The following is a 23,297-nucleotide window of genomic DNA, read 5'->3' as shown; positions in this document are numbered from 1 at the left end:
TAAGGCAGGCACCCATTTTCTCGTGTATTCTACTATTTAACCTCCAGTGGAGCTAGTCAAGTGGGGGAGCACTGGGGATTGAACCCAGGGGCTCTTTACCACTGAGCTACATCCCTAGCCTTTTCTTTGTTTCTTTTTTCTTTTTTGAAACAAACAAGTTGCTTAGGGGTTTGCTAAATTGCTGAGGCTGGCCTTCAACTTGTCATCGTCCTGTCTCAGCCTCCTGAGTCACTGGGATTAAAGTTGTGCATCTTCAATTAGATTTCCTGGGGGCAATCAATGGCCAGGGGGTTGACTTGATGAAGACCCACTCCCTCATTACCTACTCCTTCATTACCATCAACCCTGTTGGCTAGGGATGTGGGGTTCTCAACATACTCAAAATTAAAAGGCTTTCTCCATGTTTTGTAATAACTTGCATTTTATTAAATATGCAATCCTGCCATAACTGCCACTTGCCCCCCCCAATATTATCCTTGTGATTTCAGCTCTCTCATGGAGCTGCCGAGCTGCCCCTCTCTCCTGGGGTAGAGTAGTGGTGCCCCTCAAATAGGCAGCAGGCAGGGGCAGGTCCATGACTGATCATCACAGTCCTCTTAAAAGTATTTAGTACATTTAAATAAGCACCCTTGGGCAACTTTCAAAGGATATTCAGGGTATGGCAGAGTAAGAGGCCACCCTCATCCAGGGTAAGGGTTGCAAAGAACTAAGGCTGGTCTGTCTTGGGCCTCAGAAGGGAGAGAAAAGGGAGCACATTCTGGGATTTAGTGTGGGTGGGGCATATTCTCCCCAAACTTATATTGGTGGATGATGTTCTTCACATCTAGGAGAGCCTGAGGAGGAGGCAAGAACAGGGTAGGTGAGAGGAGTGAGGACAGCTCTACCTTAGCCAAGAGGTTGCCCTACTCCAGCCCTCAACCACCCCCACCCCTAGACTATCTCATAGTCCCTACATCATACTAAATAATCAGGATGCAGCCTTTGGTAGGATCTGTATTCTCCCTTTACCCAATCACAGAAGGGGATAGGGATGGGCTGGGGGGCAAGTATGTGTCAGGGGTTAAAGGGTCTGCCCAGGACGTACCTGGTGGTGGACATAGGCCTGACAGGGGTAACACCAGGTAGACAAATCAGTGTAGCTGAGGACCAGTGGGTGTCCAGAGGCTTCATGGTGTCGGACCATATGAGCATTGATGTAACGGCTGCAGTAAACCTAAGGTTGGAAAGTGTCAGGTGGGGCTCAGCACTCACATGCAGTTTGCTCCAAGGCCAACCTGCACCCAATTCCCTTCCTCTGGTCCATACCTGATAGCAAGACAGACACACCCAGTTTTCCTCGAGTGTCCCACAGTCCTCACAAGGTTGGGTTACATCCAGGCCTGCTACAGGAATGGGGCATACTGCCACCAAATGGGGACACCAGGACAGTGGTGTCACAGCATAAAATATGGCCTAGGGTGAATGGGTGAAACTGAGTAAGTTGGGGACCTCATCTCCAATTTTATGTTTCTACATCACATGCTCCTGACTGGGAGTCATGAATTGGCAAGAAAAAAGCCACAATCCTAGCCTCTCCCTGAACTTACCTGGTCCATGCCACTAAGATCCCCAGATCCCATTGTGAGCTTTGAGTCACCCACATCCTGACCTCCAGCCGCCTCTCCTAGTAGGCTCTCCTCTTCTGCAGTCTGAGCTTCTAGAGTTTTCTGGACACACAAAAGGAAATAAATTTACTTGGGAGGCCCAATTCTTAACCCTTCTCCCTGGGTTTGGTGACCTTACCTGAGCTTCACTGCCTAGTTCTAAGGTATTCACATTCTCCACCAGCTAATTTAGGGACAGCTCTGCTGTGGGTACCTGCACGGGTGAGCCTGCTGGAGTCTTTTTCTCTGTGCGTGAGGTTAGAAGACTTTGGATCGGCTTAGTTCCTCCCATGGCCTCTTCAGCAGTGGTCTGGTCCAGCAATTCTTCCCCCGTAGTTGCTTTTGAGGCTTCCCCCACAGTTTCTTCTGAGGTGGCCTGGTCCATTGTGGCCTCCCAAGTGGCTGCCTCTGAAGACTGGTCCTGAGTGAGCACCACCTTAGATGTCTCCGATTTAGTCTGGCTCAGAGTGGACTCTTCTGCAGACAATGCTGGGGTAGCTTTCCCCTTGCTTTCTTCTAGAACCTTCCCTTCTGGGGCTGTTATTCCCTTAGCAGATTCAGAATTGGCTGGTTGGGGCACCTTCTTGGTAAAGGACTTAGACTTGTAGGATCCCTCCTTGTCTTCTACCTCTGGAACCATGGAATGAGATCCTTGAGTATGGATTCTGTCCCCTTTCCTGCCTCTATTTCCCTGAGTACCCTCATTATAATTCCCCTGCCCCCTTCTTCCCTGAGTACCCTCATTATAATTCCCCGGCTTCACTCACTCATGACCCTCAAACTGCGCCAGTATTTCTGATGGACTTGGATGGTCTCGGAGATGGAGGCCAGAGCTCCTGATTGTGGAGGCCTCGACAGGGTCAGCAGGGGTGGTGGGTCTCCAAGGAGGGAGTGGGTACAGGCAGCCATGGACTCTGAGATGGATGTCAGGTTGTAGCCACCCTTTGTTAAGGAAAAGGGGAAGGAATGATACAGAGGGAGTTCTTCAGGGGATTTGAATGATTAGATGTCCTGCCTTCCCACTTCCTTTTCCTCTCGACTCCAGGGCCCTGCAAGTCTGGAGTGGAGGGTTGGTACCAGGAATAAATGTGAGTGTGATTCACATTTGTAAGATGGGCAGCACTCAGTGAGGTGGTTGTTGCAGGAGGGTAAAACAAAATGCTGTCAAGTGCAAGATAATAATAGTGATAATAGAAATAATGATACTGATAATTGCATCAGTAATAATAATAAATGTCAGTAATAGCTGACATTTATTAGGTGTATGCTGTGTGCCATACCCTATTTTAAATATTTCATGCAGACTAACATACTTAATTCTCACAACCACAGGTGCTCAACATATAGGGACCTGCCTTCATGCCATACAGAAATCTCTTCACACTGTCTAGGAACCTCTGGCCTCACACCATATAAACCTCTGACCTGACCTTTATAAGATGCCTGCTGTGAACCCATATAAAAGGACCTGTCCTGATCTATTATAGAAATGACTCGTCTTACTCTCTACAAGATCCCCTATCTTGAATTTTTCTACACTGTACAGGAACTCTAGCCTCTACTCTTTTTACAGATAAGGAAGCTCAGAGTGGTTAGATGACTTGTCTGAGGTCACAACAGCTGAAGAGGTAGTGCTGGGGTTTGAACTTGAGACACCTGACAAAATAGTCCATGTTCTCAACCACTACCCTGCCCTGCCATAAGTAGTCCTGGACATATTGTAAGTGGGACTTTTTACAAGCCAGCTAATTTCTCAGTGGCTTGCTTCCCCATCTGTAAAATAGTGAAAATAATAGCATAAAAGTTTGCTGACATGGGACTAGGGTTGTAACTCAGTGGTCTCTAATTAAAATACAAAGTAGGGCTGGGGATGTGAATCAGTGGTCCAGTGCCCCTGAGTTCAATCCCTGGTACCAAAAAAAAAAAAAGTTTGCTGAGAGGATTAATATCTGAATAATGCCTAACAGTAAAAAACATACAGCAATTATTCAGTTCTTACCATATGCCAGACACTCTTCCATCCACAATTAGCCATCCCCATCTTACAGATAATGAAACTGAGGTATGAAGGCAGAGGCACTGAATCATTTACAAAAGGTCAATTTACTTTGCCCCAGGAACTAGTTAGAAACTGTTCAGATAATGGTAAAAAACAGACCCTGGAGCCAGGCTGCTTGGGTTCAAGCCCCATTTGTGCCATTATTAAGTGTGACTACTTCCTCTGTGCCTCAGTTCCCCTGATCTTTTATTTGTGATACTGGGGAATAAATCTGGGGCCTCACATATGCTAGGCAAGTACTGAGATACATCTCTACCCCAGTTAAAAAAATATTTTGAGACAGGCTCTTGCTAAGTTGCCAAGGCTGGCCTTGAACTTGTAATCCTCCTGCCTTAGCCTCCTGGGTTACTGGGATTACACCCATGTACAACTATACCCAGCTCAGTTCTCTTGATCTTGAGAGAGGAAAATAATGAGGTAAACAGACCATACCTCATAAGGCTGCTTTGTCAAGCAAAGAAAATTAATAATAAATATGAAGTGCTGAGAAGAGAGCTTTGCATATAGTGAGTGCTCAATTAAAGCTGTTAATGGGGGCTGGGGTTGTAGATCAGTGGTAGAGTGCTTGCCTAGCATGTGTGAGACACTGGGTTCGATTCTCAGCACCACATAAAAATAAATCAATAAAGTCCACAATAACTAATAAAATATTTTTAAAAAGCTGTTAATGCTGTTGTTATTGTCATTATTAATGTCTATTGTGTGCCAACAATCCCAGGTGGAGACACTCAAAGATTTTACAAAACTGCCCTGAGTAATGCAGTTGACTCTTCCAAACTGCCCCCACCATGGGAAGAAAGATTGAAAAAGAGTTACCTCTAGGATAAGGACAATGTGGCCACTGGCAAGGCCCATCAGCAGATGGGTGAGGTGGGCATAACCTTCAGGTGACACCTGGCAGCCCCCAAGTGGGTCCCCTCGTGCAGCATCAAAGCCAGCTGAGACCAGCACCAATTCTGGGTTAAACTGAGGCAAGAAGAAAAGAGAGACATGGGCATGAGGGGAAGGGCTTTGATAGGCAGTAACTGATGGAGACAAAGACAAGTGAAGACAGGGAGATGCAAGTCAGAGGAGTGGAGGCTCTGGACCTGGAGACCAGGAAGCCTGGATTTAGAGACCTGAAAAGAAAGAGCATCAGAGGGGAAAATATGAGAAACAGAAACTCAGAACTAGGAAAAAGAGAGACACAGACACCAGAGAAATTCAGGGATATTAAGAATGAATAGAAGGGGACATGAGAGAGTCATGAGACAGATATGAGTTACACAGACATGGAGATTCAGATGTTAAGAGATGGTGTCACGAGAAATGGACAAATAGAGACATGTCCTCACACACATGCACCCCAAGGTCAAACATGGGACACACATGCACATGACACAGGTGCCAAGAGAGGCAAACACACTTATGTCACAGAATATGTGACAGTGCAAGCATCACACACAATCACAAGTCCCACATGGACAAAACTGTACATCTGCAATAGTCGCATACACATACTCAATTTCTCAGAAGGAAGTTATTCACAGCTACCTTTGCAGTCACAATCATACCCATGCTCCCATGCCATCATCACCTAGTCACAATGTTCACACACATGCAGTTGCACCCACAGGAGGTGGTGACTTGCATACACAGTCATATACATTCACAGGATGGTTCCTGCCACCCATGCACAGTCAGACACACATGTAGATCTAAAGGTGCCGAACCAGGCTTGCAGAGTAGTGTGCACATGCCTGCCCTCAGTCAGACACACACACACACACACCCCCAGCTCACACACATGGAAGGCAGCCACACCCACAGCACCCCCTAACCAGGGAAACATATACACAAATAGCCAGGGCAGGCAGACTCAGAGATGGTGGTCCCACACGGCCTCCCACATCCAGAGGTTTCACAAGTCTGTCAAAGACATAGTAGCATCTAGTGACATACAGTATCACATCTATCACACAGAGAAAAGGGGATGACAAGTAACCACCTGTACAGAGTCATATACATATACCCATCCCCCAGCCCTCCACTGCATACACAGTTCCACAGAGCATTAGTCACAGCCATCCTCACACCCAGAGGATGGCACTCACAATGGCAGAAAAATAGGACACAGATCTAGTCAGGCCACACAGACTACCACTGCACATCCAAAAGATTCTCACACACAGAGCCACCACAAAAGGTCAACCCATGCAAAGCCAAGACAGTTGCTCACAAACATAATGTCACAAAGAGAGGGCAGTCAAGTGAACAGTCAAATACCCAAGGCCATCCCAGCCACCCCTGCCCTAACAACCATCAGTATAGGCACCCATAGGTTGTCTCATGATCAGTCACCAGGCAGTCAGACACACAAAGTGAGGAGGCAGGCACCTGCTGCCACCCTCACAGGTTTGTCACACATATCTTAAGCCTTACCTCATAGGCAATGGGAAGCACCAGCCGATGCCAGGCAGCCAGGTAGTCAGCGTCACCCATGCGGGGCCCATTCCAGGCCACATTGACAGTGAAGCCCTCGCCTGCAGCCCGGCCTATCTGGCTGCTGGCGCCCTCATCCCCCATGGGGAAGAAGGTGCCGTGGTCATAGCGGTGCAGGGACACGTATAGCACACTGCCAGGGATGGGGTTTGGAGGGGGCCATGGCTGGTTAGGGGCCCCAAGCATGGCTCAGTCCCCTTCCTGACCACACCCTTGCCCCTAGCCCCAGCCTCTCACCTGGGATCATCCTCAAATATGTGCTGAGTTCCATTACCATGATGGATGTCCCAGTCCACAATCAGAATCCTAGGGAGGGAATAGCTCCTCAGTAACCTGGGAAACTTGATCCCTGGGAGAAGGTACAGCTAGGTCCCTGGGAGCTGCAGAGAAACTTATTGCTGGGTGGCAGGACCCTGGATCTCTTGGGAAAGTACTGGGCATCAGGATGAAAGCCCGACTCTGGGTCCAATAAAGGGTTTTCTGTGGGCCTGAGAAAGTGCTTGGGGCTGGGTCCTGGGCTCTTTTGGGGAAAATGCTAGGAACTGAGTTCAGGCCTGGGTGGCTAAGTCTTATGTGTATGATCCTGGGTCTTTTGGAGTAAGCACTGGGGGCCTGGGTCTGGGTTCTGTTGGATTAACTGTTAGGGGTCAGAAAAAATGGGGCAGGACTCTGGTTTATAAGCCATGGGTGCCATGATCTGGGGGTCCTAACAGGGCAGATACTGAGAGGTCACCTCTTGGTCCTTTTCTGGGGAAGTAATGGGCAAGTAGACCCTTGCTTGCTTATGGGAAAGTTGTGGGGCCTGTGCTGTGGACCTACTGAGTAAGCACTGGGCTGTGAGAGGGGTCTAGAATTTGCAAGGATCAAGATTTGGAGGTCTTTAGGCTACCCTTACCGCAGGGCACGTCCACTGATGGCCTGAGCATGACGAGCAGCAACTGCCACAGAATTGAAAAAGCAGAAACCACAGGCAGCATCCTGTTCAGCATGGTGTCCTGGGGGACGCACCACAGCAATGCCATTCAAAACCTGGGAGCAGGAGTGATGAGTTAAGATGGATCCCTGGCCCTCACTCACATTTGTTCTCCCCTTTCTTCTACTCTTCTTTCTCTCTTGACCCTTCTACCAATTCACCAGCTGCAAGGGATCCCATTCCTGGGATTCCCCTCCCAGTGAGCAGGGAGGCTCCCCACTACCCATTTCCAAGGGCTTTGCTCAACTCCCTCAGGACCTCCTTAAGTGCAGGTGACCCTTTCCATTCTCCTAGGACTTCCTCTCTCCAGCCCAGTACCCATCCTGAAGTGGACATACCTCTCCTGAGAGCACAGCCTCGACCAGGCGACAGGCAGCACCCGTGGCAAGCTGTGCACAGGCAAAGGTGCTGGGGCAGATGTAGATGGAGTCAAAGTGGGCACCCTCACGGTGAAGGTCCCGGGTTTTCATCTTCTCCGTGGCCCGGAGACGCTCCACGTACTCAGAACTGGAGGCACAGAAAGGAGTCCCCAGGAGACAGTTAAGTGGCTTTGTCCCCTTCCTCAGCCTCACCCTGGAAATGACACTTGGGACTCTCTAGGTCCACAGCAGCTCCATACACCATGGAGGGGAGCTCTAGGCTGTCCCCCAGAGCCCATCCAGAACCCAATAACCCATTCACACCACATGGGCCAGACCTGTGGCAGGTAAGCAGCTCAGTGTCAGTGGCAGGCCGCACTGGCAAAATGAGGCAGCGACTAGCAAGGCCCAGCTCCTCTAGGTGGCACATGATTCTCAAGATGCGCTGGGGTGTCTCAGGGTGGTGGCTAGTGGTAGGGGAAAACCAATGATAGGGGCTTAGTGCCTGGGAGGCAATGACCCCCTACCCATTTATCCCAGCCCTCTGACTGCATACTTGTCCCATAGGTTACAGTGACTCATCATTCTTTGGTCATAGACCAGCCCGGTACGATCCTGTAGCACTGGCCATGTCAGAATAGGCAGCACAGGCTCCCAGGGTCCCTCATCCTCATTCTCCTCTGTATTTTCCTCCTCCAAGTTGTCCTCCTCCACGGTCTCAGCTACAAAGAAAGGTCATGTTCACCCTATTCTCCCAATCTAGATTCCCCTTAATACTCTGGAACATAAGTGGCCCAAACATAAAAAGGGGTGGAAGCCTTAAACTTGGGCCTGGTTTAAGAGAGAGGCCCTGACTCTCCCCCACCAAGGTTTCCCAGGAAAGTCAGAGTGGGTGAGTCTGCAATAGAATCTCCCCAACCCCCGACTTCTCATCCCATGCCCAACTCCCAGCAGGCCCACATCCAGCTTCCTACCTGATCTCACAAGGACCTCCCAGAAGGGCTCAAGGGCTTCCAGAGTGCAGGAGAGTGAAGTCTGGGCACTGAGGGCAGGGGACAGGCAAATAGGATGAAATAGCCACAGGTGGACAGGGAGGGGCCCCCTTCCCCTCTCCTTCACCTGGGCTCACCTTGGGCAGGGGGCACCAGGAGATTCCAGCATGGGACAAGGGTCTCCCAGAAGGGTATGGAGCGATGCACTAACTCCCTCAGCCAGGGAGCGGAGGTTGTAGCCACCCTGAGGAGGGGGATGTGAGGGAGCATGAAGAAAGGACCAGATATCACATTCAGGGAAGAATAATGGTAGTAATAACAATACTAGGGTGCACACTGCATGTCAAACAAGGTAATAACAGAGTGACCATATTCAATTCACTGGACAATGACATGAAGTGACTGCCATTATCTTTTTGTCTATCTGACCTATAGGAAACAGAGACACAAAGAAATGAAGTGCTCCCTGCAAGGTTGCCCAGTTAGTGGAAATGCTAGGCCAGGAACTGCTGATGGACTTAAAAACTCTGTTCTTTTATTGTCTTTTATTTTATTTTTTGGTGGTGTTGGGGATGGAACCCAGGGCCTTGAACATGCTAGGCAAGTGCTCTACCATTGATTTATACTCCTAGCCTGAAAACTTTATTCTTAAACCCTCCAGAATCCACAGGTTGAGACAAAGGTGAGTTACTTACCTCCAGAGACAGGATCAGCTTTCCTCCAGCCAAACCCATGAGTAGGTGGGTTAACTGGGCAAACCCTGCTGGAGTAGCAGCCATCTCACCCTGGGGGGATGCAGAGGGTCAGTCTGGCTGTGTAGCTCCTTTGACCACCTATTGCCCTAGGGAGACTGCCTTACCTTGGGGTCCCCTTGGAGGGCATCAAATCCAGCAGCCACCAGGACCAGCTGAGGCTGGAACTGAGGGGGCAAAAGACTACATGAGGCTATCTGCCTTCATAGGCCATTCCTTCAATGTTGTCGCTCACCCCAACATTTCCCAGACTCCTCAAACCTCAAAGGCAACTGGCAGCAGAATGTGCAGGAAAGCAGCAATGTAGTCAGCATCCCGCATCCCCACCTGCCAACAGAGGCATGATGGGGGTCAGTCAGTCACCTGCCCCAAGATGGTGGAAGAGCAGGCCTTGGCCTCACTTTGGGGTACAGGGTGGGTAGACACTGACCTGGTTCCAAGGCACATTGATGGTGTATCCTTGGCCTTGGCCAAAACCTGTGGTGGACCAGTTAGAGGCCTTAAGGTGGGGCCAGAACCGACCCTGCTCATAGCGGTGGATGGAGAAGTAGAGGACACTAAAGGCAGAGGGAAAAAGAGGTGAGGGATTGCCTAACCTGCTTGAGGCTCTGGGTTCCATCCCCAGTACCACAAAAATGTAAGGGAGCTAGAGAAGGTCAATTCCCAGACACTTCCAAACCACAGTTATCACACTTTACTTATCCATTTGTTTTCCTGCTCAACCACTCATTCATTCTCTGCTTCATCAATTTCTCAATTCTTATATCCAATCTTCCATTAATTTAACCTTCCACTCAGTCCCAGTTTATTGAACTTCCCATTTATTAATTCTTTCATTTATTCTCCCATTATTTTGCTTACTCATTCATTTGTCTCCTAGTAGAACCTCTCTATCAGTGAGTATCACTGGCCCCTCGATGCCCACCCAATTTTAGACTCAGGTCTAAGATCCCAAGAGCCGGCTCCTGACCCTGTGGAAGACTCTAGATCATGTCCCCATGACCAAGGTAGGAACAACAGGGCAAACCCTATGACAGTGGAGGCCCACTGGGGCCATGGGCTCTTAGCTGGAGAGAGCCAGTTAAGGCTGAAAACGCCCTCAGGCTAGGCTGGGAAGTCCAGTGATTCCTGTGAATGAAGTGGGAGGCCCAGGAGTGAGAAGGGTATGACATGGTTCTATTTGTGAAGCTGGAGTTGGGGTGCTGACTAGGAATGCCAAAAGGCCAATCCCTTCTCTTCAGTGCCTTACAGGTTAACTCTACTACTTCTTAAGTAAGAAAGTGAGCACACATAGGAGTGAGAGGTACTGAAACAAAAAAACAGATAGGTTCTGACAGAAATTATGACACAGGGGTGGGGTTATAGCTCAGTGGTAGAGCACTTGCCTAACATGTGAGAGGACTGGGTTCAATTCTCAGCAACACATAAAAAATAAAGTAAAAGTACTGTGTCCATCTATAACTAAAAAAAATATTTTGGTGGTAGTATTGGGTATTTACTCAGAGGTGCTTTACCACTGAGCTACACCTCCAGCCCAGAAGGGGATTTTAAAATACATTCAACTAGCTTCAAGTGGAATGGGAGACTAATAGCACAGGTTTTCCTCTTTGACTTCCTGACATACTAGTCAAAAGATGGTAAAGGAATGTTTGTTTATTTATTTATTTAGGGGATTGAACCTAGGGCCTTGTACATGCTAAGTATATGCTTTACTACTGTGTTATACCCCAAGTCTAGTAAAATAATTTTAAAATAAGTGCCAACCTAGAAAGACAGAATGGGAAAAAGGATGCCATAAAATATGAGACTCTAACAAATCTCTGGAAAGTAGATTTTGAGACTGGGGGGGGGGGTCCCAGAGGGCCCTCTCCCATACTGAGTAGGAGCTTTGGGGGGGACCTAAGATGACCTAAATTATCCCTTCTACAAAAAAAAAAAAAAAAAAAAAAAAAAAACGGTGCAGACTCAGGCCAATGCACAGAAAATCAATTCTGAATAGCCAAGTCACTGAATGACAAATTTGCCAAACTTGTTTCTTATAACTGCTTGGTTTAAAGTTTACCTGTTTGCCTTGTCTCCATTATAGTATTTTAAGGACTGTACAATTTGTTTCCCTGCTGCTCTAGTTAAGACTGAAAGATGAGGATTTAGGAGATCAAAGGGCATGGATAGCTTTTTTATTCATTTACACATTCTTATAAGAAAGAATGTATTGAAGTGTTCACATTTATGTATATAATCAACAATGTATCAAAAAATAACACACTGAAAGCCTGTGATGCACTTTTTTAAAAACATTTTTTAGTTGTAGTTGGACACAATACCTGTATTTATTTATTTATTTTATGTGGTGCTGAGGATTGAACCCAGTGCCTCGCATGTGCTAGGTGAGTGCTTTACTGCTGAGCCACAGACACAGCCCCTGTGATACACTTTTTATTTTTTAATTTTTTCTGATGCTGGGGAATTGAAACCAGGGCTATGCACATGCTAGTCACACACTGTACCAATGAACTAATGCTCTAGCCTCTCGGATGCATTTAAGACATAAAAAATGTTTAATGATATTCAAGAATTCTTATTAATTTTGCAGGCAAGATAGTGAAATAATGCTTTTTCTTCTCTTTTATCAGTACTGGGGATGGAACCCAAGCCTTGTGCATGCTAAGCAAGTGGTCTATCATGGAGATACACGCCCTAGTCAGTAATGCTTTAAAAAGCACCCTTAAAAAAAGCACCCTTATGTTTTAAAGATGTATTCTGGAATTTTTTTTTTAAAGAGAGAGTGAGAGAGGAGAGAGGAGAGAGAGAGAGAGAGAGAGAGAGAGAGAGAGAGAGAGAGAGAGAAAAATTTTTTTTTAATATTTATTTTTTAGTTCTTGGCGGACACAACATCTTTGTTGGTATGTGGTGCTGAGGATCGAACCCGGGCCACACGCATGCCAGGTGAGCGCGCTACCACTTGAGCCACATCCCCAGCCCATATTCTGGAATTTTTGCAGAAAAAAATTATATGATATCTGGTTTTAGCTCCAAAATAAATATGAGGAAGGCAGTGGTACAGACATGAATGAAACAAGATTGACCAATGTGTTGATAAATGTTGAAGTAGTCGATTCAAGAAGACAGTGTGAACAAAATAAAGAACATAGGAGGAAGAAGTTAGTAAGGATAAAAACAAAAAAATTAATGAAGAATTTAAAACACAATAAAACAGTGAGATGATAAAAAAGACAAAAAGTAGATTAGAAAAGATAAGTAAAATAGACTTATCTTTGGCAAGGCTGAAGGAAAAGAGATGCCATCTGGAAGAGGCTCTCTTATTTTTCACATTTGGCAAGATCCTATCTAATGTGTGGGTCCTTTTCCATAGTCCCTAAAGTTGAGACCTGTCAACAGACATTATCTGTCCCCATTCTAGGGAAAATGCTTTTTAGGAAAATAGATCTACACACATCACAGCAGAGTAATCCCATAATGGCCCGTACAACAGTCCTTTAATTTCTGGTATAGATAGCCAAATAAGGATCATATTTGAGGAAAATCACCAGTGTATGAAAGAGAAGGGCCAAGAAAAAAATAACCTCAGAATGAAGAATAAAAAATTCAGAACAGAAGAAAATTTAAAGTGTCTAATCAGTACTTTATAAAAACAAGATCAGGAATGAGAAGGCATAGAAATGGAGAGGAAGAAAGTACTTGGGGAGACTAAAAGAATGTCTATATACATAATTCAACAAAAGGACTTGCAGATAAATTTGAGGAAATCGCCTAAGACTGCAAACTGAAAAAGAGACAGAAAACGTAAGTTAAAAAAATAAGACGGGGTGGGTACTTGCCTAAAATGTGGGAGGCAATGGGTTCGATTCTCAGCACTGCATATAAATAAATAAAATAAAGGTCTATCAACAACTAAATATATATATATATATATATTAAAAAAGTATGACAAAAAAGATCAACCCAGAAACATCTAACATCTAAACAGTAGAAGTCCTAAAAAGGGAGAATAGAGAAAATGCAGTAGAAGAAATTATCAAAGATCTAATTGAAGAAAACTTCCAAGGATTGAAGAAAGACATGAGTCTTTAGATATATAATGTCAACTCACTGCTAAGTAGAATGAAGGAGCCAGGGTGAAACTTCAGAACATAGGGGATAAAGAGAAAAACGTAAAAGCTTATAGAGCGCAAATTAGATTACTCAGATAAGAATGAAAAGACACCTGTCAGCAACAGTGAATGCTGGGAAAATAATAAAGCAATGTCTATAGAACAAACATCCTAGATCAGACAAAAGGCCACAGGAACTCAGGATGTATGGGGGGCAAAGTGGATTCTAAGCAGTTGGCTAGATAGAAGGCTATTACTTAGTAAGGACTTGTTCATCAATCACTTTCTGTAGGAAGGGTAAGCTGGGTACCCTTCTGTGGGAGGGGTGGGGGGTTTGGCAATGTACACCAGACCTTTTACAATATTGACCTGTCTGACCCAGAAAACCACTATTAGATAGTCATCCTACAAATATACTCAAGAGAAGTATGAAATTATATATTTATAAGAATTCACAGTAGAATTGCCTATTACAAAAACTGGGAAGTATTTTAAATACCCAGAATTAAATGATCAGAGGTACAGCCATACAATGGAATACTCTGCAACCCTTACAAAGAATGAGATGCTTTGTGCTGGGGTTGTGGCTCTGTCAGGCACTGGCTTCAATCCTCAGCACCACATTAAAAAAAAAAAAATAAATAAAATAAAGCTATTGTGTCCATCTACAACTAAAAATATTGAAAAAAAAAGAATGAGATTCTTTTAGTTGCACTAACATGGGGGGGTATCCCTGATATGCTATTACATGAAAACAGCGATTTGCCAAAGAACATGCAATTATCCCATTATGCAGTGTGCTGTTAATAATAATGAGAATTATGAATATTCATAAATCTGTAGGGAAAAGTTAGGATATTACCTAAACTGTGAAAAATATATATTTTTTAATTTTGGTGGTATAGGGGACCTAATCCAGGGTCTTACACATGCTAAGTATCTACCCCTGAACCTTTTTATTTTTTTCATTTTGAGACAGAGTCTCAATAGGTTGCTTAGGCTGACCTCAAATTTGGGATCCTTCTGCCTCAGTTTCTTGAGTAGCTGGGATATAGGTGTGCTTGGCTGTCAAAAGTTATTTTGGAGGTGATGGGAATGATAGGAAACTCTACTTTAGACATTTTTTGATATTGAGGATTAAACCCCATAAACATGCAAACATGCTAAGAAAATGCTCTCCCACTGAACTATATCTCCTATTCCATTTAATTTTTTTTTCGTGGGGGGTGTGTGTACCAGGGATTGAACTCAGGGGCACTTGGCCACTGAGCCACATCCCCAGCCTATTTTGTATTTTACTTAGAGATAGGGTCTCACTGAGTTGCTTAGTGCTTCACCATTGCTGAGGCTGGCTTTGAACTCATGATCCTCCTGTCTCAGCCTGCTGAGATGCTGGGATTACAAGCATGCACCACGTGCCTGGCCTCCATTTAATTTTTTTTTTTTTTTGTGTGTGTGTGTGTGATGCTAGGGATGGAACCCAGGGCTTTGTGCATGCTAGATAAGCACTCCACTACTGAAATATACCCCTAGCTCCAGCTACACCACAGCCCCTGTTTTAGTATTTTTTAGCAAATACTTTGTAGTATTGTTATAATAAGAAAATATTTAAATAGTAATTTGAAGTTCACTCTAGCTCAAGAGTAAATTGATGAACAAAACCTCCAAATATTTGCGAGTCAAATTCTATCTCTCCCACTTCATTACCGTGTGACTTCTTAACCCATAAGGCTCAATCTCACCAAACTGTTAAATGGGAATTCAACAGTTTCTGCCTCAGAGTGAAGCTAGGAGACAGCAGACACCCAGGGGGCAGCACAGATTCTGGTTCCAGGTGGGCCCAAAGAATGTGAATGTTTCCCCTCCCTCCAAACCCCTCACAATGGGCCTGGAAGTGCTTGAGTTGGGGTGGCTGTGAATCTAGCACAATGGAACTTGTGGTATACCTGGGGTCCTGGTCAAAGGTGAACTGTGTTCCTTGACCATGGTGTACATCCCAATCCACGATAAGGACCCTGTGAGTGTAAAAGAAGGGAGACTCTGTACAAAGGGATCAAGGGGAATCTGGAGGAAGAGCCCAGACCAGGATACCCCACCTCATGCTACTCCCATAACACCTGCCCTCTGCCACTGACCTCTGAATGTGGTGCTTCTTTTGAGCATAGCGGGCAGCCACAGCCACATGGTTGAACATGCAGTATCCATCCATAAGACTGTGCTGGGCATGGTGTCCAGGAGGCCTGAGCAGGACAGGGAAGGTCACAGATTGGAGGTCCTCCTCTGTAGAGATGGACTCTCCCCTGGACCACCAACTTCTCCAGTGTTTATGCTGCAAATCTTCCAGGAACTGAGTAACTGGGTTCCTCAAACCCATACCTGTGCCCCAATCTTCTGTTATTTCTCCAATGGAGATTTTAAAATGTTCATTAAAGTTATCTATGCATACATTCTCATAACCAGTCATTCTGCTCCAAGGACCTAGCCCACAACCTACATAAAAAATAGTAAGTTTACAATTGTATCCCATATTTGCTGTAGTATATGCACGAAGAAGCAAATGTTTGGGGAGATCCAAAATGCTCATTGATAGAGGAGTACTTATAGTGCATTTGTACCATGGTATCTACTGAGGTCTACCCTACATATGATAGAGAAAGGTTTCCAGGACATATAAGTAAAAAATGCACAGTCCAATGGGAGCGTGTCACTGCTGGTGGTAAAAAAAAAGTGAGGGAGGACAAAGGCTCTATCTACTGCATCTCATCAATTCTGAGATGACAAAATGTTCCATGATTTTCCATGCCAACAATAGAATAAAAAATGTTCCTGATTAAGTTCTGATATGTCACTGTTAGATGAATGGAGTTCAAGATGTTCCAGATATGAAAAAAAAATGTGCATCTTAGAATCAATGGAATTTGATGCTTATCCCTTAAATAATATCATCTGTGGGAGGACACAGCAGTCATTAGTTATAAAGACTGCCTCTAAGTACAGCAAGTAGTTTGTCTGGGTGACAAAGGTAGAAGAAAGACTTCTTATTGTACCCACTTTGGCACCTGTTGACTTTGGATCAAACAAAGATAGTACACAGGTCAAAACATTCTTCATTTGGGGGAAGGACTTTTCAAATATGTAAGATATCAAATGCTGGAAGGTCCTACCTGATAACAGCCATACCATTCCGAATCTCAGCCCCCAGGACGGCATCCACCAGCCTGAGGACAGAGCCTGAGGCCAGGCAGGCACAGGTATATGAATTCTGTAGATAGTGGGTAGACAAAGAGGGAGTAAGAGAGAGAGCAGCCCTATCCATTTAGCTGCTTTCGCCAGGGTGCAGTGGGCATGGGGCCAGGGTATCCCGGGATTATCGGGATTCCTGACCCCACAATTCTCATCCATACCGGATGCAGATAAACTGAGTCATAGGTATCTGCTAGTACACGGAGTTCTCCCTCATTCATGTACTGGGTCGTCTCCATCAGATCAATGTATTCTAGGCTGAGAACATAGATAGGAGATGAGATTCAGGGCTCTATCCTCTGTTCAGCTGAGAATCCTCCATATTACCAGACTTCTGGTCAAATCAGACCTCCCCCAACTGTAAAATCTGGGGGAACAAACAGGATACAAGACACATTCCCTGTTTACCCCCTAGCCCACCTCATTTCTAGTAATATCCTTTGCTCCCCTGCTCTAGCCTCCCTACTTTCAGACTTTGGCCAGACTGTTCCAGCTGTTTGTTCCTCCCTTCCTTGCCCTCTTCTTCATCAGACTCACTCCTTTTCTCTTCTCAGAGCTCAACTCAAATACCCACTCTGCCAAGCTAGCTTTCTTTGAGCTATACCACACCAGGCCTCTTATTTTGGGTTCCTGTAGCCCTCTGGGGGAACCCTCTGCTCACTTTGCCCACATATTCATCATCTGTTGACATAACCAGATAATAATAACAGCAATAGCTCATCATGGGCTGATAGTGTGTTAGGCTCCATGCTAAGCACCTAACATACATCAAGCCCTTCTGAGGAACTTATGTTTACTAGCCCATTACAGGTGATGATACTGATTCAGAAGGCTCAGGGACTTGTCCAAGGCTGGCCACAGAGTCCATGATATTCTTTCCCAAGGCATTCAGCTTGCCCTGGATGGTCCAGGGCAGCCTCCTCCCCAGCCCTACCAGGATCCCAAGCTTTCACCTGTGAACCAGCATCAGTTCCTCCTTTTCTGCAAACCGGGCCTGAGGAGACATGAGGAATAAAGAGCTAAGGGATAGGCTGTGCCCAGGTCCTGTCAGCTCCCTGCCCTCCATCCAATTGGGGAACTTACCTGAAAGGACACACAGCGATCCAGAAGGCCCTCCTGAATCAGCTGCTCCTTAATGGCGTGGAGCCGCTCAGGGCCTTCTGGGAAACTGGGGACAGATATGCGGTTATACACACACACAGAAATGGGAACACCGAGGAGCACCATGTCGGCTTTTGCCACATCTTTGCATTTACCTTTCCATAACTGTTACCACAGTGGCATCTGCCCTGTTTCCTGTCACTCTCCAGAGTCAGATGCTCTCCACCACCATAATCTCCAGCCTGCGCTCTCACATTATCACCTCACTGGCCTCCCTGCTTTGGTCTTCACTACCTAAACAGTCCTTGTAATCCTAGCAGTTTAGGAGACTGAGGCAGGAGGATGGAGAGTTCAAAACCAGCCTTAGCAATTCAGTAAAGCCATAAGCAACTCAGCAAGACCCTGTCTCTTAGACAAATATTAAAAAGGGCTAGAGATGTGGCTCAATAGTTAAGTACTCCTAGGTTCAATTCCCAGAACCAAACACAAAACAAAACAAAAACCTAATCAGAGTTAGGTACAGTGTGCCTATATTTACAGTGAGTCAAGAGGCTGAGGCAGGAGGATTGCAAGTTTGAGGCCAGCCTCAGCAACTTAGCGAGATCCTGTCTCAAAAACTAAAAAATGGCCAGGGGTATAGCTCAGCAGTAGAATACTCCTGGGTTTAATCCTCAATACCAAAATAAATAAATACATAAATTCTAATCAGATTATGTCTACCAACTACTCAAAGTCCTTTCATGGCTCCCATCCTATTCCCAGTAAAAGCCCCAATCTTCCCCATCCATGCCCAAAGGCTCTAAACAAGCAGCCCATCATCACCTTTGAGTTCATCTCCCACCCACCAACCCCTCCCTCATTTTGCCTCACTTGCACTGGTCTCCTTGGTTCTCAAATGAACTATGTACCCTTCAGCCAGCCTCTGGGACTTGATCTAGCTGTCCTCCTGCCTAGAACACTGTTCTCCCAGATGGCTTCCAGGGCTCATTCCATCATTCCCTTATGGTCCCCAGTGAAATCTCAGTGAGGCATTCCTTGACTATCCTATTTAAAATGGAAGCATCCCCTCCACTGTACTTTCTACTGCCAAGATACAAGACACATTCCCTGTTTACCCCTAGCCCACCTCATTTCTAGTAATATCTTTTGCTCCCCTGCTCTAGCCACCCCAGATCCTACTTTCAGACTTTGGCCAGACTGTTCCAGCTGTCTGTCCCTCCCTTCCTTGCCCTCTTCTTCATCCAGCCTTAGTGCTTTTTCACAGTACAGTTCTCTCCAATACACTATACCATTGCATCTTGTTTGTCTTTCCCCTCCCCAGAAGGCAGGGGGGTCTTTGTTTTCTTTACTGCAGTACTTCTAACTCCTCAACAGATGGTAAATATGTATTCCACAGTTGAGGTCTTTTGTTGTCAAGAGTTAGTCTAAGGTCAGGACAGGGGAGGCAGCTATTCAACTGGTAAACACAGGAGTATAATAATTAACAATTGGCAGGGGCTAGGAAAATATCTAAGATCAGGTGTGGGAGGGGGTAGTGACCAGGTAAAGCCTTCTCTGAGATTCTCATTGAAATGTAAAAGTTGGAAAAGGAATTGGCCAAGGGTAAAGACCCAAGGCAAGAGGGTGCCTGGCCTGTTAGAAAAACAGCAAGGGGACTGGTGTATGTGAACTGATGTGAAGTGAAGTGAAGTGAAGCAAAGCGAATGAGGGGGAGGATTGGCCAATGAGGTCACAAAGGTAATGTGAAGCTAGATCACGCGGAACCTTAAGAGGCCAGGATGAGGAATTCAGACTTTACCTTGAGAATAATGTTCTGCCCTTGAAGTTTTTGTTTTGTTTTGGTAACAGGGATTGAATACAGGGGTGCTTAACCACTGAGCCTCATCCCCAGCCCTTTTTGGTATTTTATTTTGAGATAGGGTCTCACTAAGTTCTTAGGACCTTGCCAAGTTGCTGAGGCTGGCTTTGAACTCTGGATCTCCTGCCTCAACCTCCTGAGCCATTGGGATTACAGGCGAGTGCCACAGCATGCACATAGCCCTTGGAGTATTTTAAGAAAGGGAATCACCTCATACATATTTTTAGGTTGCTATGTGGAGGCTGGAAGCAGGGATCTAGTGTTGATAAGTCACAGATATTGAGTATATTTTGAATACAGAAATTACTTTGTAGAGTGGATGAGAGGTATAATCCTATTTCAGCATGAATATCCCTTCCTTGGGGAAGCCTCTTGGGAACCCTTGGATGCTAGTCCAATGTCCTCTATTAAATACTCCTGAATCTTCTAGGCTTATTACATGATTAACACCGCCTACTTTCACCAGATGTTTTAACTGATCTGCCCTCCTATTCACTCATCAGCTCCCTGACAAGGAACCCTATCTATCTTCTTTGGCACATTTATATCACCAACTCTTGCAACATTGTAGACACTCAATAAATGTATGTTGGTTAAATGAGAAGAATCCTTTCAAGAACAAGCCCCACCCTCTTAAATTATCTGCTTCCAGTCTCCAGGCTGGTGTAAACAAGGATTCATTCTTGCTAAGGGGGCGGGGGTCCAAAGTGTGTGTGATTGTGTAGTTTGGGGACAGTCTGGAGGACCCAGCCTCACCTGTCATCCCAGAGGCAGTGGAATTCATTGAGCTGCTCATCAAACACCAAGCCAGTGCCAACCTGTGCCTTGGACTGCAGGTTTAAATCCTGCAGGAAAAAAAAAGAGAGACACAGATCCATTCAAGGCCTGAATCAGAGGGAACATCCCGTACAGTCCAAGGTGGAGAATCTCAGGGTTTTGATTGTCACACAAGGCCAAATCAGAGCCAGGCCCCTCTCACCAGTCCTTGAAGCCCCACGACTAGGTCTTCTTCGGTTGCTTGGCTGAGCTTCTTCATTTTGCCTTTCTTCTTTACCTCCGCTAGATTTGGGCTTGAGCGAGATACGGCACCCTTCTTAACACTCCGCTTCTGCCAGTAAGAGAGAACGGTCAGAGTTCAGATTCTGGGGTTTTGGCTGGCTTACTCTCCCTCCCCCTCATCAGGGCAGGTCTGGGGCCTCACCGAGGTGACGCTGGAGTCCTGAAGGGGCGACTGTGGGCTGTGCCTGCTCCTTCTCTGCCTGGTTGTATTGGAATCCTGCCCGGTGGAGGTCATTGTTGGGGAGCTTTGTCCTCTGACACAGTTCTGGAGGGCCAGAAATGGCTTTGAGGGGGTTGGAGTCCCTAAGGACCCCCCGCAACCCAGCTCTTTTCAGGGCCCCGCCCCCTATACTAGACTCCATCCCTTACGCTATCCCATTCCCCAGTGCCTTCTAAACCGGCCTTTCTGAAGGCCCTTTCCGTCCACTGATGTGTCCATTCCATCTGGTCCCGCCCGTTCCACTGGACTGCATCTCTTTCACATGATTCTTTCTTCGGTCTTACCTTTTCACTGAGCAATTAACCCCCAGGCTTAGTCCGTTCTGGGGCCTGCACTTTTCCAGCCAATCACCGCCCCTTCCACTCTACCAAGCCTCATTCCCAGGCCCTTTCATTCCTCTAAGACTCACCCAGTCTCTAAAACCGCATCCCTTCTTCACAAACCAGCCCTTTCCGGCCTATCTCCCGGGAAATCGCCCACCCTTTCACACAGTCAGACCCAGGCCTGGCCTCGACTCCACCCTTAACGATTCATTTAACTCCTCCCCTTATAGGGGTACCTTCCTCTCCATCAGATCCCGCCCCTATAGCGTTTCAACAAGCCCCGCTCCTCCGAGGACTGTCCCTTTCCTTTCACCCGACCCCACCCCCTGCCCACACAGGATCCCTAACGTTACATCAAATGCCATCAGCCAGTCCCGAGACGCCTCCCGCCAGCCTCCGCCCTCTTCCCGCCTCAGCCATCTATGCCGGCCAATCCTTCGCGCTTCATTCACTGAACGCAGCCCCTTTGTCAAACTCCGCCCTCGGCCCACGCCGCCAAATTCCCAGCGACCTGTGGGGCCGCGGGCGCCGGATCCTCTTTCTTCCATTGGGTTAGGTCTGTCGCCTGCCCTCCCAAATCCCGCCCAGAGCAGGGATAGTGTCCGGCTACACCTCTCGCGAGCTCAAAAAAGACTCCCCCCCCCCCAAAAAAAAAGATAAATAAAAAATAAAAAGTACCGCGCCTTATGGAACGACAGGAGTCGCATTGCGCCTCGTGAAGCTCGCGTCAGGGGTTCGAAACCGAGATCCAGCTGTAGCGCCCCTTTCCCCAGCTACCGTCCACTGTCATCCTGGTTGCTCTGACCGCCATCCCTCCCTCCCTGTCTGGCAACCGTAGATGCCTTTCAGACACGCGCCAACTGTGTCGTGTAGTGATTCCAGAGCAAGCAAGGAAATGAGGGCCTTGGGGAAAGTGGCGTCTTCTTCCCAGGGTTTCCTGCGTGGTGCATGGTGATGACATGGTGTGAGCAGGCTGGTGGCTGGGCTGAGAGCCAGGTTGACAAAGGACGATACCTGGTGTTAGAGAAAATGGGAGTTGTTATGATGATAACGTTCACTTACAGTGGTCCACAAGAAGCACCGAATGTTACTTGTGACATTTCTACTGTGAAAATGGGTGATGGGTGGAAGGAGTCTTAGTGGGGCCAAGTAACAGCAATACCAGCAAGTATTATGTGGCAGGCCTTGTTGAAAACCACAGTTCTATGAGGTAGTTCCCAGTATTAAGGCTGTTTTACAGATAAGGAAACTGAGGTTATGAGACTTAGAGCCATGTGACTTTGGGCAAGTTACTGAACAGCTCTGTGCCCAGTTTCCTCATCTGGAAAATTGTGATAATATTAATTTCCACCGTCCAAGGCCAGCATGGTCTTGGGAACAGGAGTTTTTTATGGGTGGCAGCTCTCCCTGTCTGCCCCCTCCATCAACTAACCACTGTTTTCAAGCTGTAGTAGAAAGCATGTATCTGGAGAATAAAGGGGGAGTTGTCCTGTGCCCACCCACCCCAACCCTCCAACTCCCACTCTAATGTCTAAATTAATCAGCCCTGCTGAAGGCTGGTTTGTCCTCCTAATCTCCCCCTCTCATTCTCCACAATTTCCTACCAGGCTGTAGGCTGGGGCCCAGGAGATAAGCTGTCTGGGGTTCAGCATCACTAAATAACAGATTGACGGCCCCGCTGCCCAGTAGCCAGGCCCACTGACCCTTTTGAAAACATCACTTCTAGCCTCCTTTTCCTTCCACTCCTCCTGACTTTTGTCTTGATACAAGAGGATCACACACCTAAGACCTTTAAATCCCTATACACACAAAAGAAAATATGACCCACACTGAGGAACTTTCTGGGATTGTGATGACTGCAAAGAAATAGATTAAGGAGTCTTGTAAAGGGTCAGGGAACATTTTCATGTACAGAGAGAAGAGAGGTTCCTGTAGAGCAGGCGTCCGAAAACTTTTTCTCTATAAAGGGCCAGTGGGTAAATAGTTCAGGCTTTGTATGACACCTGCAAGTCTCAATGGCACATTCCCCCCCCCCCCCCCGCAGTCTTTCTATATTTCTACCTCTCTCTGTTCCTGTCCTACTTTCTCTTTTTCCAAGACAGATTTCACAGTGTTGCACAAA

At 46.5% G+C, this 23,297-nt stretch overlaps 1 protein-coding gene across 3 annotated transcripts; it reads right to left on the bottom strand.

Annotated features, from left to right (window-relative positions):
* Window positions 1-423: 423 nt before the first annotated feature.
* On the bottom strand, window positions 424-21,493 carry Hdac6 (histone deacetylase 6). 3 transcript variants are annotated; one of them, XM_026406723.2, is made up of 29 exons: window positions 21,412-21,493; window positions 20,775-20,897; window positions 20,553-20,681; window positions 20,330-20,418; window positions 17,698-17,782; window positions 17,568-17,608; window positions 16,776-16,872; window positions 16,536-16,633; window positions 15,507-15,611; window positions 15,318-15,386; window positions 9,690-9,816; window positions 9,521-9,586; window positions 9,367-9,426; window positions 9,203-9,292; window positions 8,645-8,751; window positions 8,490-8,557; window positions 8,072-8,237; window positions 7,854-7,982; window positions 7,495-7,663; window positions 7,079-7,212; window positions 6,421-6,489; window positions 6,124-6,316; window positions 4,519-4,668; window positions 2,411-2,585; window positions 1,858-2,273; window positions 1,587-1,706; window positions 1,306-1,452; window positions 1,085-1,213; window positions 424-833 (listed from the first exon to the last, which is right to left on the bottom strand). In XM_026406723.2, exons 1-29 carry the CDS (start codon window positions 21,421-21,423, stop codon window positions 765-767), a joined length of 3,432 nt encoding a protein of 1,143 aa, XP_026262508.1. In that variant the 5' UTR covers window positions 21,424-21,493; the 3' UTR covers window positions 424-764. The 3 variants fall into 3 exon arrangements, with proteins under 3 accessions (XP_026262508.1, XP_026262509.1, XP_026262510.1); XM_026406724.2 differs by having other exon boundaries at window positions 21,262-21,487; XM_026406725.2 differs by lacking the exon at window positions 21,412-21,493 and adding an exon at window positions 21,137-21,253.
* Window positions 21,494-23,297: the final 1,804 nt, after the last annotated feature.

This window comes from Urocitellus parryii, chromosome X, assembly GCF_045843805.1.
Source record: "Urocitellus parryii isolate mUroPar1 chromosome X, mUroPar1.hap1, whole genome shotgun sequence".
In the NCBI taxonomy this organism is placed as follows: Eukaryota; Metazoa; Chordata; class Mammalia; order Rodentia; family Sciuridae; genus Urocitellus; species Urocitellus parryii.
This window is presented reverse-complemented; position numbering and strand designations above follow the sequence as displayed.